At 41.5% G+C, this 19357-nt stretch overlaps 1 protein-coding gene across 2 annotated transcripts; it reads right to left on the bottom strand.

Moving 5' to 3' along the window:
* Positions 1 to 1712: 1712 nt before the first annotated feature.
* Positions 1713 to 18471, bottom strand: RIOK1 (RIO kinase 1). 2 transcript variants are annotated; one of them, XM_030041868.2, is made up of 17 exons: positions 18297 to 18471; positions 17041 to 17251; positions 15805 to 15895; positions 14612 to 14681; positions 13855 to 13897; positions 13057 to 13149; positions 11944 to 12056; positions 11749 to 11829; positions 11104 to 11190; positions 10417 to 10554; positions 9724 to 9827; positions 8105 to 8211; positions 6893 to 6958; positions 5022 to 5141; positions 4666 to 4719; positions 3463 to 3606; positions 1713 to 1930 (listed from the first exon to the last, which is right to left on the bottom strand). In XM_030041868.2, exons 1-17 carry the CDS (start codon positions 18365 to 18367, stop codon positions 1820 to 1822), a joined length of 1704 nt encoding a protein of 567 aa, XP_029897728.1. In that variant the 5' UTR covers positions 18368 to 18471; the 3' UTR covers positions 1713 to 1819. The 2 variants fall into 2 exon arrangements, with proteins under 2 accessions (XP_029897728.1, XP_029897730.1); XM_030041870.2 differs by lacking the exons at positions 14612 to 14681; positions 15805 to 15895 and having other exon boundaries at positions 18297 to 18429.
* Positions 18472 to 19357: the final 886 nt, after the last annotated feature.

Below are 19357 nucleotides of genomic sequence, written 5' to 3'. Positions count from 1 at the left end.
TTTCAGTCACCTTTAGCACTGCACCTTTGAACACCTCTGGTTCAGGGCAGCCATCACCAAGACCACCTCTGCCTGATTATGTCAGAACACAAGCTCCCACAACAGCAAGGAAAAGCAGGAAATAATGTGTCCGTACATCTGCCAGCATCTCAGCCCTTGGTGTTAAGACAAATGTCCATCAACAGTAGTCACTCACCTCTGGACGTAGGTCTTGCACCTCCTCCTTCCTTCACTACCAGGTTAGAGGCTGCCCCCTTTCTTACACCTGATGTAATGCCATTTTCCAAAATGCAGGTATTTCATCTCAGTCTCCCAACAAACATCCCCACTTGCTGAGGAAATACCAGTCTTGCTTCCCAACATGCTCCAGCAATACTGTCTACACTTAAATGCATACTGTACATGAGAGTGCTGTCAATCCCTGTATGGGTAGGGAGAACGGGAGAACAGAGACAGAGATCTGGAAGCATTGACCAGTTCCTCTCTTACCAGATTTCTAGTCAAAGGCACCAAAGAGTTTGTGAAGGTCAAACTGAGGAGTGCAACCACATGTGCAATTGGCCAACATCATCTCGCTTTTGGGTGTGGGAGGTGAGGAGCAGAGAACGAAGCTTCACCCTGCCCCTGGCCAACCCACCATTGCTGGATATCCATTGATGGATAAAAGCTGTCCTCTGTCATCAGACGATGTATGTCCTGTAAGCATAAATCCCCAGGGCATCAACTTCATCCCTAGTGTAGAAGAATATATCAAAGACATTTACTGGAATCAGAACCTTTCTCTGTGCTGGCACAGGGAGTTCTGAAATGGCAGGCAGTGGGAAGAGACAGCTGATGTGCTGCAGCAGGAGGCGGACACCTCTCCCAAGACTTGTCAGCCTCAGTGGCCAAAGCAGCTGCCAAGAGAGAGGTTGGTCTGTCTTCAGTACGGTGCCTTTGCCCCAGCCCAAGTGGGTCACTTGTGAGCAGAGGTCTGTCAACTTCTCCCTAATAAAGAGCTGGGGCACCTTGGCACAACATAGATTGGTAATGCTGAGCCATACCACAGAGACATCCTGCCACAAGCCTTTACACAGTCTCGAATTCAAACACACATGATTAATCTTGATGGCAAATACTCATTCGACCAGCTTACAAAATCGCTGGTTCATAATACTCTTAAGACCAACACTGCCCTGTGTTGGGATCCAAGCAAAAATAAAAATTACAAAAAAAAAATCAGGCTTTGGTCTGTTTGGGTATGCCTGCCCGATTGCTTCAGAAGGGCACTGGGCAATAAGGACAGCTGCTTCCCAAATAAAAAACTCAGCTTTCAGTAAGAAAATATTAAAGGTGATGCAAGCACAGAAAGGCAGCAAAGGCACAATGCCTGCAGCGTTTTCCATGGGTAGACTGTGACAGTTTGCAGAGGACAGCTAGCTCAATTTGCTTCCATACTGTGAAGAAGGCATGGGCCTTTGAATCACCATTTCCCCTCCTCCAAGAATCTGTCTGAATCAAATCACTGCTCTGGAACAAACCAAACTAGCTTGTATGCAGTGTGAGGCAGGGGAGTAAGACCCCAGGAACAAATTAATGCAAATTTAACAACAGGTTAAACCTGCACAGGTAAAGGATTTTAACATGCACATTCTTTCCTATTGAGAAACCCATGGCATATACTCTGTTCAATTACACTATGTTATTAACAAAACCACCCGCACAGTTAATGGTGTATGTATATAAATAAAGGATTTTAATTTAAAAAAAAAAAAAGAAAAAAAGATGGTGACTAAATAACCCACAACAAACCATCCCTTTCCCCAAGCCAAAGCTGATTCTATTTGCCTTTCTTCATTTTTGCAGTCTTTTCTTTCCGCTTCTTCACATGCTTCGGGATTTTGGTTTTTCTCTTCTCTCTCTGGGCTTCTTTAACCATCTTTTTCCTTTCCTATAAAGAACCAAACACCATTCATTTAAAGCCAGAAGGAATGAGAGATTTTGAGCAGGTCAATCAATTGTTCCATTAACAAGTCAATTAATGCACCACATAAAAATAAAGTTATCAAGAGGAAGAAATAAAACAGAAAAAAAAACCATCAATAGGAATGGTGAGGGGAAAGGAAAAAGAAGTATAGGTTGGGGGTGGAGCTAAGAGCTGCACACTGGTAATGACAAGGCAAAATTCAGACTAGTTAAAACCTGAGTTTCATGCAACCTTTGAAGAAAGGGAACAAGAGGCACTCTTAACTCATGCTATTTACACCTAAGATTACAACAGGATACCTGATCTAGGTTTTCTGCTACCCTTGGGGCTACTATAGTATGCGTTTCTATATGTCATGCAAAAATACTGACCCAGTAACTGCTGGTAACTCAGAGCAAGCTGATCATCACCAGGATTGGCAAGAAAGGGTGCTATGCAATTGCAACACACTATAATTTGTGCCAGACAGTGAAAAGACTACATTCAAATGGAAAATGCAAAGTCAGCATAATGGGGTGGGGGGTGGAAGTAATTGCTGCTAATCAGTTATTCAACCTACAGCTGAACACATAGGTTACCAAAAATCTCATCTTATTCACACAAAAAGAAGTCCAAATGAAAACCTATCCATAAGGATGAGAAGTGACCAAGACTTCCCTGCTTCACACCTGAAAGGCAGCAGCTCTAGATCAGCAGGAAGTATCTAGTAGAGCACTACATTTTTATTTGACAGATAGGGAATGTATTATCTTACCTTTTCTAGGAAGAAAAGCCTAACAAGCAAACCCCCAAATCTTGAACTTCTTAAGCCCAGCAAGTTTCATCCTTCTTTTGCACAGCACCTAAAAGGCTGCCAAAAGGCTCTCGCCCATGGCTGATACTTTGCAGAAGAGCCTCACTAAAACAGAGCATACTTGTTCTGCAGTTTGGAAAATGAAACCTTAAAAAAAAAAAAACCAACAAACCAAACCCAAACCATAATCCCTTTGCATGACTGTGTTACATCTCTTGCCCACAGCAAAGCTAGCCAGTCTGTACTAATGGTACTGCAAAAGCCACTGTGGTACAAACATTGTCACCAAGTCTCCAGTTCTATAGATCAAGTGGTCTCAGTTCCCTGGGCACAAGGAGGTTAATCAGGGACCATGACCACAAACCTGAACACCAAAGCCTAGAAGAGTAGCCAGAGGCACTGAAGAGTTGCCCAGGCTTCACTGAATTCCTGCTTTGCATAGCCTTAGAATTCCCTGCAGAGATCCCTCTTCTAGCTTTGTCTAGGCTACAGAGAGCTATGTCACATGTTCCTCTACATAAAAACACAAGTCATAAAGCATCCATAATGAAATTCACTTTCTCTGCTCTCACTCTCCACAACAGGAAAAGTCCATAGCTTGTTTCAGACAAGAAGTAGCAAGAACCACTCAGAACTAAGTTCGGATTTTTTTCCTGTCACATAGGCAGAGGTGGGAAAAATAAACAATTCCTGGCCAGCTGACCTTTTTGTCCATGCTAACTTCAGCAGGTTTATCTTTGGGATGTACAGATTCTTTACAGCCCAAATCGGAGTCCCCTGAGCTGCCATCATCATCATCAGAGTCCGTTTCTGACTCATCTGCCTTCTTTTCAAGAAGTGCAGGAATCTGCAAGATATATCGAGAGAATTATATCAAACCAAAACAAAGAAGCCTAATGACAATACACACACACACACATATATATATAAAACAAAACAGAATCTATTGCGAAGAAAACCTTGAGCGAGCTTCTGCCATCTCCTTTACTACAGCCATCACTGAGTCTCAAGAAAAAGAATGAAAAGTAGGTTAATCCAAACTAAGAATGAGGAATCTAGAATGTACACCACAGAATCTTTTAGGTCAGGGCTCACAGCACAGCTGTATTGGCACTCCCAAACTAATTTCTGTAAGTTAAGCAGCAATTTGCTAATTTACGCGGAAGCCAATTTTTAATTATATTTGGATCGTACCTAACTCTACCTTGGGGGCACTGTATGTAGGCTTTATTGCAAATACAAATATCTACACTGGGAAACTCACTTATTCTTAAGCCTGAAGACTGTGCCACAGCCTGATCCCATCCATATTTATATTTACATTTTAAAACAGAGTCTACACCACTGCTAGATAACATTTACAAAGGAAGGAGGGGAAATCCACATAAGGCTTCCGCCTTGAATTGTATTGCTACAGACTGATCTGTATTCAACTTCTTATCCAACACCAACATACTTTACAGAAGTGTCACTGTCAAGTACTTCAAATATAGTAAGACATAATATCTTATGCTTTATACTGCAGTGTTGTTCTTTAAACAATAATTACAGCAAAGCTACTCTGAACATAACAAAACTTGTAGTCACGCTACAATTTAAATCAATTACATTTTCCATAATTGGAAAACATCTTCCCTCCTCTCCACCTAAATTTTAGAGATCATGGCCATAGCAAGGATCATCATTTCATTCTCAAGCAATCCAGCATCAGCCACCACGCAGGGAAGCAATTCATGTGGTGTGCAGACACACTGTCATGCCAGACCCATCCCAGACATAAATGGCCACTCTGCAGACAGGAAGCTTCTTTCATGGTGTCAGCGGCAAGACAAGGCATTTTCTGTACTCCTTACAAGAGCTTTTCTGAAAATGACTAAATTGAAGGATTTCAAAGAGACCCTCTCACCTTCTGAACACCAGACAAATCCTTCTTCAGTCCTGTCACAGTCTGGTAGAGAATCTACACCCAGGGAAAGAGAAAGAAAATTACATTATCAAAATATGAGTCTTAAATCTTCATGCCAGAAGAAAATTATTATCTTTAAAAAAAAAAAAAAAACAAACCAACAAAAACCCCCAACAAACAGGAAAAAACCCGCAACATTAGCATTAGTACTAACCAGACGATTTTAAAGTATGACGCTAGATTCAGTACTCCACGCCTTGGTAACAAGGCTTCTGGTTTTGTTTGTTGCTATCAGTTTCTAGCAAGAATTCATATTCCCTCCCTCTTTTTTGCAGTGCCTCAGCATGCCTACTCACATTATCTTGCTGAACATTCAATGCCATATCCTCCTCTTTCAATTTCATCATTATATCCACATCTCTCTCATAGTTTTTAACTTCAGTCAAAGTTCGAGGTATGTAAGCCTTCTTAAACACCTAGCAGAGTGAAAGGAAACAAAGATTTACTAATTTACATATAGTTTCATTATGTTCTTCCTTCCTAATTATGCATCCTTAAGAGAATAATCATAAAGGATTTCATGGCTCAGAGAAACTAAAAATGAACACAGCAGTCATCTGCTACCATTTGAACTGCAGCATATCCTTTTTTTTTGCAGGAGCAGAATTAACATGCAACCTACACATTATTGATAGATCATGACTAACAATGCTCCATCCTTAGCATGACTACCACCAGGCCACTTGTAAACTTCTCCAATCCTTCCAACTTCTTCTTGACCTATTTGAGTCCTAAGGTTTTATAATCTAAGGATTTTCTCTGATGTTTTTATTGTGATGTTTACAATGCCTTCAGGAGGCAACTCCGTTAAAATGTGCTGTTAGAACTTAATCTCTTTATATAATAATACCTGTTTCAACCTACAGTCCAACTCAAAAAAGGTTCCTGCAGCAGTATAGTACAGTAAACCTAACTGCAGTATCAACAACAACATACCTAAAATTTGTCATGCAGTCTTTTTGAAACAGTTCTCCAGCACACTTAAGTCACTACTAGATCAAAAAGAAGTATTCTGCTTCTCTTTTTCATGCTATCGGTTCAATCCCAGTACAAATTCAGTACACTTTATGATCATAACTGCTAGACTAAGTGCTGTGCAAAGAGCAGAGGCTCCCACCTCCACGGAGCTTGCCCTTAATCAGCACTACTCTTTTGTGAAGGAAGTGACACAAACTAGCTGTGGTCACATGAGAAGCCTAAGAGAAATAAACTGAACTTAGATGCTACTAAACCATCTCACTTACAGGTCAGTACCTTTATATAAGCAAAGGAATAATTGGTTTGCAAAAGATGGGCTTGCAAAGAAACACCAGCATCTGACGCTATAGTTCAGAAGTTGTATGCTGAGGATATCTTAGGTAACACCCCCCCCCCCCCAACCCCCCAAAAACATCTTTCCTTGGGCAAGCTTGAGCCAGAAGCAGTCAGTAAAACCTGCAGAGCTCCAAGAGAAAAAGAAAAGTCTTTAATAAATCAAGTAGTATTGACTCCAAAGATAAACACCATGTGAACCAGTACAAATAGGTTCTCACTGATACAAATTCTGCTCAACACAGAGTTGGTGTTTTGGTTTCGGGTTTTTTTCAGTTTTTGTTTGGTTTTCTTTTTTAAACTCTTCTGGAACCGATAGATAAGACTAAGATAGAAATTGTTTCATCTTTACATCAAGCCTTTCCAGAATGTTAGCAGTTTTCTGTAATGGACTTGAGATGGCTTCACTTAATGTAAAAGCAAGGGAGAGAAACAGTACATGGAAGAACTGAATTAGACTAGGACTGGAGCTAGACAGGCAATTTGGTTAATGCATGTATCCAAATATCCTACTTCTGTATCACTGGTTCAAAAACGCTGGCATAATCAGATCTCTCCACTCAGTTTTTTTGTTAACTGAACCTGAACTGGAAGATACATCAAGGGACCTAGCTACAAGCAAACATATTGGTTTAGGAAGTAGAATATTTGCCTTCTAACACCTTATCACTGTCAGCTTTTACACATGGTACCCCTTAATACTTCACATCTCAACTCGTTGAAGACATCTCATTATCACAAACAATGTTTTGCTTATCAACTGTACATTTTGCCAAATAAACCAGAACATTTTTCATTGTTTAGAAGAGGCAAGGTTAATATTAATTTCATAGCAGAAACAAAAATTCTCGCTTACTTCCTCATCCACTTTATCTTGACTGGATCTTTCCTCCTCTGTTCGTTTCGATGCTATTTCCATTGCCTAAAGAAATATAAAACAATACAAAGTTATCACTCTTCAGAATCATATCACTTAATCCAACTAACGATTCCCATCTGTGTTTCTCCCTGTACTCCACACTGTCACTCAAATACTCCTGCTTTCCCTATGGCAACGCCTTGAGCGACACCTAATGGTAACCAACATTTCTGCAAAGCATACTTACAACTGCAGATCTGCTTTATTAATAGAGGGAAAACATGCTTGCTGCTCCTCCCAGACCAAATTATGGCAGGCCCAGCATGAGTACAGGACATAACAGTGCAAGAAGAATACAGTGAGCAGTGCTCAGTCCTGGAACTTGGCTGTTCTCACGCACGTTGAGCAAGTCAGAGGAGCACAATTAAGGGGAAACATGTAGCAGCAGCTCTTGTCTCATTCAACCTCCAATATGACAGAAAGTACACAACATTTGGAAATCCCCATGCTGTACTTGTATTTGGACCACACTCACGTGGTCTTGACCAGGAATGACACATCAGATCTCCACTCTGGAGATCATGGCATATGCGGCCCCATTTCTCTTGCGTTAACTTAAAAAGCTTTTTTTTTCCTCCCCCTCCCTTTTCAAAGAAACATCTAACTAGGAGCAGAGGACTGGCAGCTAGAGATGAAATACACGGGTGCTGCTAGCAGCACTGAGTAAGTTTACCTCCTCCTAGAATCAATGTGTTCTGCCAGCCGCTATATTTGGCTAGCAAGACCACGTACCTTGGAGTAACACTGCCCTGAGTCATTCCCTTCCTCCCTTAGCCTACCCTGCCCAAATCTGCATGCTTAACCCCATTCTCTATATAAGCATGGTTATATTTCTGCAGAGCTTCTCCTTGCCAAAAAACACAGAACTATTTTAAAGGATCCTGCTTTTAGTAGCACCTGAAACAGACATTTGAGTTTTCATGATTAGACTTTTTAAGAAAAAATAGAACAAAAGTGTTGTCATCCTATAATGGTATAAATGGAAAAGACCTGTATGCACTTTTGAAGCACAACATAGCATAACATAATGTCAGGTACCAGCTTCCTTCAAAAGCAGGATGTAGAGTAAATGAGATGAAGGAGCTTGAACTAGATCTGATTTTATTGTTCAAGTCTTCCTACATAAGCAATAAGACCATGAGGTCTTACCTTAGACAGATAGTCATCAATGTTCTCACTTGTGATAGAAGGATCAGTAATAAACTCAAACAGCTCCCTCACAGTCATCACTGCAACATTGTGCTTCTGGAAAAAGTCTACCAGGAAACAAGGACAGAGACAAAAACCATAAGTAATTATGTCTAATATATGCAGCTGTGATGTTAAAGTGACAGTTACAGCAAGCCAATGGCCCTGATGACTTGGGAAAGTTTCAGCAGCACGTACTGCATCATATTGGGTTTAGTTATCAGATGACTCTTGGCCATCTGAAATAAAACTGCTCATATTCCAGATGCAACAGGTACTGAAAGGAGAATAAGTGGTTAAATATAAAAGCCAAATCAATTTCAGCAGGAGCCAGACTTAATGGAGTAGAGGCTAAGAACTACTAAGTACTACACTCAGAATTGGTTTCTTGAATCAAGTGTAACCAAATTCGGAGGCTACACTTCTGTACTGAAAAACAGCAGCAAAAGACATTGAGGACCGCTTAATAAGCGTTTCCTACTAAAGTTCTCAGAAGATCTCTCACCGTGAGAAATTAATCCTAGAAAGAACAAAAAGATTTCATTTGGAGGCAGCTCTCTGTGCCTGTGGAACCCCAAGCCTTGCAATGCTCACAGCTAGGGCTGTCTCTGTGGGAGGACTACACAGAGAAAGTTGCAGTGACAGGAAACAAACAAACAAAACACAACAAAACCACTGCAGCTCACTGAGGCACTAAAATATCTAGGGAGAGCAAGCCAAAAGACATGCAAAAAGAGCAAAGGTGCAAGTATCAGAGCTGGAAGGGAGTTATTAGAAAACCATGAATGGAAAAGGAATAAAGAAAAACTAGCATACTGGGCATCAACAAACACATAGCATCTAAATGCACACAGTTCTTCCACAGACTTTCAAGAGTCTCTGTAAAATTAGAAAAAAGCCAACCTGAAAAGAAAGGGGTGAGAAAAGCAGCCTGCAGTGACAGATTTCTTGTCCACAGAAACACAGCCTACCAGGAGGTGTGTGTCCGTTACACAACATGCATACTCACACACGAGGATGAAATTTTCAGAAGAAAAATACCATAAAGGTACCTTGTTTATCAAAGCACTACAACAAGTGATAACACCTCTAATAAATTACTCTATGCCTCAATCCTCTCAGCTGACCTGGACAAGTAAGTGCAGGGAACTTCATAACACATGGTAACTTCTTGCCAGCTGAGGAATTCCAGATGTGGATTCCACTTACAGAAGGAAACAGATCAGTATGCCCGCACAGTCCTTTAAGTAAGGGAAGTTAAGACTGCAGTGGGTGCTGCTGCAGACTGGGACTGCTCTTTAATCAAGCTGGGACTGATCTCAGATCTATCATAAATCTGAGATTCAGCCAGGTGACTCATTTCGACCAGATGATTTCTAGCAAAATACAGTACACTTTTCTGAACTCAGCACAGTACACTGCTCCCCAAGGAAGCCATCAGAACCCAGGAGAAGGAGCATTTTAACTGAAGTTTGACAGCTTCTACAGACAGTTATACCTGAAAGAACATAGGTTAACACAGTTCACCTTCCTAAATAAACCAGCTATCAGAACAAGAGTTGTAAGTGCAGCCCACTCACCATTAACGTTGGCACAATCCTTTCGCAGGAACTCCAGCGCATGTGGGTGGTCATGTTCCACTGCCTGAGACACATCAATGATGTATACATCCCCGCTGTGGTATCTGCAAAACCACCATACAGAGCTGCACTAACTCCACCACTGTTATATGGGAGATATTGAGGGGCAGGCAACAAAGCGTGCTTCAAACTTAAGAATCAGCAAACAATCTTAACATATTTCTGTACTGTACACCTCGCATATTAGGGCCAGAGTGGCTTTTCTGGGTCAATCCTTTCCCTCCTCTACACAAGCTGTATTATTAAACTTTAAAGAAATAGCCTTCTTGTGAACACAAAAAGCAGTGTTATGGGTGGGAGGAGAAAAAGAAAAAAAAATATACCTTACTAATTTTTTCTCTAGTTGAGGGGGTTTTTTTGTTTGTTCGTGAGGGGTTTTTGTTTGGGGTTTTATCGTGTTGTTTTTGTTTGTTTGGTTTTTACTTTGTTTGGTTTTGTTTTGTGGTTTTTTTTCTTTAAAACAGAGAAAGCTCAGATCTGGGTTAAAAGCTACATAATTAATTACATAAGTTACAAAACCCAGTCACGAAAAGGACCTCACCCTCCCTTAAAGGTACATTAGTACTCTCACACAGAGGTTGCCAATGCATACATTTTAGATGTCACAATTCAGAGCAAAGTTTAACAACATACAGCATATTAAATTCACTGAGATCTGCGTGAACAAGCCTGGCATCTTGATACATTCTTCTCATGTACTGGATGATTTGCAGGTACAGCTCCCGGACTTTGGAGTCAGATAACTGAGCATTCTTCAGCAAAGGAGCAGGCCTTGAAATCACAACACAAAAACCAGAAAGTGAATATTTTTGCCTTCTTCATACCAGCTGCAAATGTTTTAATCGCTGTACCTGATCCTTCTGCTCACTAAGTCTGTCAAGCAAGTCAGCATGAGCAGCTAAGTGCACAGAGCCAGCATGAAGGGCAGCAGAGCTTGGTATATGGTTGCCAAAGATACTGGAGCTTTGTTTCCAACGTGAGCTAACTTGGACCATGCTACATTAATGGTTGTACTACAAAACGATGAGCTATCTTCATGTATTATTAGCAAGCTTTTCCAGCCTTAATCTCTGGTTAAGCCACTTCACAAATTCATTTTGCACACAACTGAGGCTTCAGAATCATGCAGATTGTCTTCAGTAGTAGCTGGCAAGTGTCTGGGTATTCTACAGGTCACACACACATGTAAGAGTAACATATTAATTTTACAGGCCTAAAGCAATAGAAAGTAAATTCAGAGGGTTGGATTGTTTCTTTTAATAAACCTTTGTGGAAAGCTACTAATAAAAAAAAAATATTTGATTTTCTAAGGATACTTACCTATCACCTTTACCAATAAAGCCCATGACAAGCACATGACTTCTTAGCATAATTGGCTCTGGGCAAGGTATCTGGGCTGTATTCAACCTGTAACATAGCAACAAAGCCACAAAAAAATAAAACCAAACTCTACTATTTGCATTGCACTAGTGCCTATAGGAGCTCTGTTGCTTTAAACATAATACACAACAAGAGCTCCTCTATTCAGGAAACTCTCACTTGTGAAGAACAACTAGGAAATGAATACAAAAAGCCACAACCATTCTGGCTCTGACCCTTCTGTAAGCATTCCTGTGTCAGACAAAGAATCTTTACACAGTTCAGGTTAATCCTAGATTAACCTGTATAACACAGTGTGCTGTTACTCAGCAGCAGCTATTTCTAGCTTTTCCTCACTTTTCAGTCATGTCAGACAGAGAGTTCAGGCATCGAAGAGCTTAGAGCATGAGCAGCAAGACAAAAGAATATCTTTATTCCTCCCTCCCCTTTCTTTTTCCTCCCACAGGGAAGCTTAAGACACTGTCCTGAATTTTCCAGAGACCCTAAAAGGTAGTGATAGCCAGAGTCTAGCAATAGGAGAATACCTCCTATAAACTTAAAGTTTCAGTTACCTTTGCATGCTGAAATAAAAACTGGAAGAATCACCTTATTAAATTCCTCATTTCTTTTTCAGCCCATGTCTTCACCATTTTTCTTGGGTTGCCTTTGCAATATCCATGACGAAATCTTTAAATAAAGAAAGGGACTCTTAGCCAACCAATACAGTATTAGCACTGGTGATTTTACCACCTTTCAAACAACACCTCCTCCCCAGTAAAACCAGACAGAAGTCAAACTCACCTGAATTCACCACTCACATACTTATCCCGATCTTTAAACATCAGAATAGAGGTTTTGTAAATCTTTATTGCTCTGTTCTCTCCATTCGCAGTACTGGCATGATATACATTAGCCTATCGGATTATGAAGGGAAGAAATAATATTAAAGAAAAACTCTTTAAACCAACATAACCTTCTCTCTTCTTCACTTTCTGACATCCTGGAAAAGATCTGATAAGCTTTCTCACCCCAGCCCCTATGCGGTACCCAGCTGAGTGAGACTGCACACAAGGGCAATCTCTTTTTCTACCAGAGGCAGCTTACAGGAAGTACCTAAGACTGGGTAGGGGTGTGACAATGCATGTAGGACAAAAACAACAATGCACAAGAGAACTCTGCCTTATCCACATTTTGGAGACGAAAACAAGCCCTTGTGTGAAGGATTAATATGAGCCTGTGCACTATTTAGGCCTTAAAGCATGGCCCAAATACCTCACATTGACACCTCTACACAGGGCAGAAGTATGCCTTTAATCAGCATCCAAGGACTTGGAAGAAAAACAGATCAGCCAAGGGATTAGGCATTCTAAAACTGATTTATTAATTCATTCGGAAATCTGTGGTCTGGTTTTAATTATCTGCAATATTACTTGATAATAACAGCACACAAAGATGCTAGTTTTGTAAAAATAATGAAGGTTTAATAGTATTTTAAACAGAATTTTGTTACACCATTTAGATACTCCCATGTCTGCTGTCATGTAGAGCCAGTCTGATCTGCACGCAAGAGAGTCTTGCATGAAGAAAGAATTACCTGGGTTTGTATGTTTTTTCAGGCACTGTTTAATATTGTGTGTACACATACCCTTTCCAAAAATTTCAGTTGTAACATACAATTAACAAGATCCACAAATTTAAGGTAACATTTAAATATTCTGAGAAATCTTTCAAACTTGGGCAAACTTGTTTCCTTTAACATAAATTGCATTTTAAGATAACTTCCTACCAATCAAGCAACACACACACAAAAAAGTAGTACTAAAACCAGGTATTCCAATACATCTTCTGAGCACCATAAGCTTCCACCTAGGTTGCTGAGAAAAAGACTATTATGTCACTTGTAATAAAACTTACTTCTTTCCCTGTGCTGATGCAGCCATTGATTTCTGATATGACACCTCTAGTTAGCATCTTGAACAAAATCATTCGGGTCCTTGGATCCAACACCTCAAATTTAATACAGAAAAGTCACTAGAATTGCTGTCTCTGAAGAGGACAAAACCTAGTAATACAGTCCAGTCTTAGGACTGTATTAAGGGACCCACAGCATCAGACAATTCTTAAGGATCAAACAATAATCCAAACAGCAACCACTCAGAATTTTGCCATGATTCTAAAACAATATTTCACTTTTTCTTTCAACATGATTACTTTTTTTTTTTAAGCTAAGCATATGTCCTTGAGCTAGCTCTAGAAGAGACAAAAGAGAATGATTTCCCGCCCACTGTTGCATTAAATGTGTTAAAATAAGGTTTCTCTTGAGATACAGCTGTCATAACTGACATAGAGCAGCTATGTGGCATTGGGCCAGTAACAGTTCAGTCTTGCTAAAGAAAAAAAGTAAAAAGCAAACCCAGCACATTTTTGTTGTTTTTTGGAATTTCATAAAAACTTAAGATGGAATTCTGCATTGCATATATGATCAAACCACAATGCTAAGCACAAAAATAAGCTTCAGAATGTTTGTGGAAGCAAGTACAACCTTCATAACAGGAAAGAAACATAAAGAAACAACAGGTCTCTTCAGGATAACAAGGGAAACAGAATTCCAAGGCAAAACTCTGTTCCTACAGTATCCATTTTATCACTGATTCCAAAATTCTACATTATTTGTTCTGGTCAAAAGAGAAATTTGATGAATTAAGGACTTACCTGTTCTACTGTTGCTCTGTCTGACTTGTCTTTGACTCGGTACCTAGCAGAAGTGAAAATAAAATTATACAATCCCACATATGGACTCAGTACTTTGACAGAGTAAAACACGACATTCTGTATCAAATATAAGATGACAGCCTCAAGAAGTATGACTTTCAGTTCATACAAAAGCAAAGGTTTCCCCTGTAGGCAGGGTTAAAAAAAAAAGAAAAAAAGAAACCCATAAACATCAGCACCCTTCACTTTTATAGGTATCTTCTTGCCTCCACTGAATTATGCTTATGCAGGAGAAAACAGTATATGTCTTAACAACTTAAGGCTATAAGCTGCAGGCTTTAAAAAAATTTAATGAAGAAGTACTTTTCCCTCACCAAGTCATCAGGAGGAACCTTTAAAAGGCTTCCAATACCTTTTTAGCCCAACTGCTTAAGGACCTCTGTTTAGAAAAAAGAGTATCAGAGATAAAATAGTCTCTTCTAGTGGAATGACACCTATCACTTCTGTCTTACTACACCAATACAATCAGATGTGCTACCAGGAGCAGTGACAGAAGAATCAAAACTTTGGAATGATTTAGACAACTGATCTGGAAACCAAAAAGTTTAAGACCAAAAGGAAAATTGCATGCAGACTACCTACAAATTTTGGTTTTCTTAATAAATTTATTCAAAACTCAGGATCACACTAGAAAATAAGAACTACTCTTCTGGGTTCAAATTATTCAAATGAAAGTAGAACCACGAGTAATACTCACATGTCTGCTTCCTTCTGTCTAGACTTTTCTGTGACTCTGTTTATAACAGAGTCATCAAAATTTAACTTATCTGAAAAACACGTAAGAAGAAATAAAAAAAAACCAAAACTCCAAGAAGTTTCCTATGTTTGGAATTGCCCCTGCAATTCTGCCACCAGCCAATATGCCACAACACAATATTAAAACACAAGCGGAGCTCTCTGTAGCAAGCACAGAAGCTTAGCTACATACCAGAGTTAACCTAGCTCTCCCCTCTGTCTACTTTTCAAAGTGGTACTATAAGGTAAAAACACAGATGAGTGAGACAGTCCCACAGACTTGGAGATATAATGCCATCCAGAAGTAATGCCTTTTGGATAACATCTCACCATTAAATTTGTCCACCCTTCTCTTATCACAATCAAATGCCATTTTTCTGAACAGAATAAGCAACAGCCTCCAGGATTCTCTCCCCATGATGTATTTAAAATGGTGTTGATTAATTGCTAAATGTATAAAAGCTGCTGTATTTGGCTACATATACCAGCACCACTCTTTTAAACCTTCATTTTAGAACCACTTCATTATAAAGAAAAACACAACCTCTGTTTACTACTCTGTCAAAAGGCCCCAATCACAGCTACATCTAAGCCCTAACAGGCTGAGCTGAGCAGCCATTTCCATGACATGGTAAACATCAAAATACATCAGCGAGGACAGCAGCCTCTTTGCTTATCACAGAAACTCTACCCCTGTGAGATAACTGTTGCATGAGGTACCACCCTAATACTACAGGGGACTGCAATAGTCTAGAAAAATTAGCTGTGGTAGCAGCTTTGAGAATGACCAACATCATCACAACAGAGAGTTGATACCCTCCCTCCAGCCAAACAGCTTGCTCCTACAGATAAGCTAGGGAAGAAATACTTTAGCTTTATGTGGTCTGGAGAAGTCAAGGGGAAGGAAAAAAAACATAAACCAAAAAACCCAAACAAAACAGCCCTGTGGCTCTAAAGGGGGAGAGAAAGGGGTATGACAGTTGGTTAATGGAGACTAAAGGCAACTTCCAAGTACACAAATGCCATTTTTTAATCTGTCTGGAAATGGTTAACTGCCATTCCAGTGAGTTCTGGCTTAAAGTAAGCAGAATTAGTCCAAGAATGTCACAGAGTGGTATCTGTTTTCATAAAAGAAGACAATGCAATTATACTCACCTAAATTAATTTTATGTTCAAATTTCCTTAAAGCCTTGTCTGTAGGGGTAGACATTTTTGCTGAATAGCAACTAGGGGTCTGTCTATTTGCCTGAAACAAAGGATTTGTTAATATAAGTTGCCTTCTCTAAACAGCCCATTGGAAAAGTTAGCTCAAATGCCTATGCCTAGAACTATAAAAAGAAAACCAGAAAGGGTGAGGAAATGGATACGGATTAACATCAGATTTTACTTAATTCAATAAAAGAAAATACAGGTGACACATCAGTTAAAATTCCAAAAAGTGCCTCAATCCGGGGTTATTTTTAGTCTGGGAATTGAGCTGCAAGTCTCTGATATTAACACTTTTTCTATCTGTAAAAGAAAGGGACATAGCAGACAGAAACAAGGAGAAAAATGAGAAGGCTAATGAAAGGAGAAAACTTTCCAAGATGCTGTCTTTTCTTACAGGTAGTCTTCTCCAAACACATTTAGTATCTGAACATGATTTCACCAACACTGGACAGCATAAACCTCTAACTAAAGGCAAGAATAAATTACCCAGGACAAGTGCTGTGAGTCAGACATGATATGCCATGATCAGCACCACTCTAACCTCAACTATTCTGTTATGTTTGTATCAATAAGAAAAAGAGAAGTTTTGAACCTCCAGTGTACAAGCTGAAGGTAAGAAGGATGCTAGTTCTCACATCACATGTGCTTTTCATTCTGCACAATGCCAGTTTCTATGCCAACAGCATACACTCTAAATTAATCCATTTCTAGCACCTCCCTCCATCTCCTATGCTTGCTTTTGCCTCCTTCACCATTAGTCCAAAACATAACCTGTTTCACTCTGTGTGTGACAAGCAGGTATGGTCTTAAAATCAGATAGAAAGGATGGGGAAGATGCTCAAAAACACAGAGGACAAATACAAAAAAGTAAGCAACATCAGTAGAGATTGGGGTGGACAAAGAAAGAAAAGTTGAGAAAGGTAAGGAACAGAAAGAAAACTGCAGTGACAAAGAGAATCCAGTGATAAGGTTTGAGACAAGGAAATCAAGCAGAGCTGTGGCTACAACGTACATACACACATGGCATGGCAGAGGAACAGACTCAAAGGAAGGGGATTGTCTCAAGTAAAAATTTCCATTTGCATTTATGCTCAACATAATACTAATAAAGAACAAAGCCTTCAGGTTAGCCCCATTTGCTCTTGGACACTCTTGATGCCCACAAAATAGCCTTCAACATACCTGTGGATTGCATCCACCAGCAGCATTGTGGCGCTTCGTAAGTCTTCCCACCTCATCATCCCAGTCCCAGTCTTCATCTTCCCCTTCATCATCGTTGTCGTCATCATCATCATCATCTCCTTCCTCAGCGTTAACTTCTTCACACATGCATGACTGGCAGTTCTCAGTGACCTCGCCTTCTTTAGCTGTTTCTGTGTCTTCTGTAAATTCACTTCAAACAAATACAGATGTTTATATAACTACAAATGATTGTTGCAGTCATCAAAAACTTGATACGTTTATCTGAACAAATGATTTCACAAGGTTAGCTCTCCATGAGAGGTTTCGCACTTCACCTGTCTTTAAGCAAGCATATATGAGGGTGTCACTGCCTTTAAAGGATGGACTACATTTAAATTATCTTCTTCACCAGATCAGTGCTGCCTTCTAACTTGTTCTGCAGTTACACATCTTTGGATCCGTCTGACTCCACACCAGATAAACACACCATATCAGGCCAGCTGGCTCCTTCACCAGAGACGAACCACTCTGGTTGCTGCCACAGCAGATTTCCACCTGACAAGGTATCCCACAAAATCTCACTGAGGCAGACAGCCAACCTGCTGGTAACTCAGGGCACCAGCATGACCTATGTGAAAAAAGTCAGACCTAAGAAAGAGTTTGTAGAAGTGAATCCCCTTGACTTACTCATGTCTTACTGTCTGTAGTATCTGCCAGAACAAGTATGTCCCAAAGCAGATTGCCCGCCAGCATTTGACATTTAATTAAACGAATCACAAACTGGAAAGCGAATGGCCTGAACCCGTAACACAGGACCATTCCTTACTCTGTTGGCTTTCAGCCCAACAGAAAACGTGCTTTCATTCCAAAACGAATCAAAGCGATTCGCTGTCCCCAGCGGCTCACCGTGGTTTCTCCCGTTCGGACACGATCAGATGACGCCAAGGTGAAACTGCCTCCCCCACCCCGAGCCTGCAGGCGGGTCTGCCCTCCCCCGCAGTGTTCGGGGGGCACCCCCCAGCCGGGCCTGCTCCCCCGCTGCCGGGCGGTGCAGGACTGCTCCCCTCACCGCTCGCCGTTGTTTGCCGGCCGGCCCTGGCGACGGACGCACCCGAACCGCCGCTCGGCAACCGCCCCGGGCCCGGCCTCGCCTCACGCCGGCACAGGGCGCCGCGAGAGGCCTCGGCCCCGGCCCCGGCCCCGGCCCCGGCCCGGTCCGCCCCCCCCCCGGCCCCCGTCTCCTCGCCGCCTCCTACCCGTCGGAGCACTCCGCATCGTCAAACTGCCCGGGCACGGCCTGGCTCATCGCCACCGCCCGGTAATCCATGGCGGGGGCGGCGGGAGGCAGGGAGGCAGGCAGGCGGCCGGCCGGCACGCAGGGCCGCAGGCGCCGGCCTGCCCCCTACGGCGCCGGCAGAGGGACTAAAAGCATCGAGGGCGAGCGCGATCCGCCTTCGCCCCCGCCCGCTTCTCAGGTTCGGAGCGCGGGGATTGGCTGCCAAAGGCCTGACGTCAGTCCTCCCGCACCGGGCTTGGCCCAGCGGCGGGCGTGAGGGGCTGGAAATGGCGGGCGGGGGGAGGAGGGCCCGCCGAAGCCGGTGACACACCGCCCGGCGCTGACGGGCGCTGCGAGGGTAAGTCCGGCAGGCACGGCTTTCCCCTGGGGGCACTCACAGCAACCGCTGCGAAGTAAAGAAATGCTCATCGGTGCAACATCCGTGCGATACGGCATCATCCGGCCTTAAAAACGCTGCGTCTTCAAGCCCTCTTCTCTTTGCTGGAAATGACCGTTTATGCCTCAGATTCTCGGCTGCTTTCCCTAAAACATTAGTGATGATCTGTGTCATCTGTGATAGATGTTGATAGAGTTTTACTCAATATACTCTGAAATGCTGAATTCCAATCTTTATTAAAAAAAAGCTCCATCTGAAGCCAAATGAATTCCACATTTTCAAGCCTCGCTAGAAGCATCTGAGGTCACTGTAACACCCCTTACACTGAACAATGTGCTAATCTGTTTATATACCGATATCACGTAGGACTAAGTGAGTACTAGGCTTTTGCTATCCAGTACATAATGGTAAAATTTTAGAACGCAGTCTTTTCTGTAGACGTTTTCCCATTACCCAAGTGGTATGTGTAAAGGCCATCAAAAATCTGCAACTGTGCAGAAAACAGGGATGCTTGTACTGAGAAGCCTTTAAGAAAGAACGAATGGAATAGATGTTGTTCCCATTCGCAAGGCTTCTGTAAAGTCAACCCATTGAGAGTCTCTGAATGTGGAAAGCACCAAGCCAGCTTCTGACATTTCTTAAAG

The sequence above is a fragment of the Aquila chrysaetos genome, chromosome 18 (genome assembly GCF_900496995.4).
Source record: "Aquila chrysaetos chrysaetos chromosome 18, bAquChr1.4, whole genome shotgun sequence".
NCBI lineage: Eukaryota > Metazoa > Chordata > Aves > Accipitriformes > Accipitridae > Aquila > Aquila chrysaetos.
This window is presented reverse-complemented; position numbering and strand designations above follow the sequence as displayed.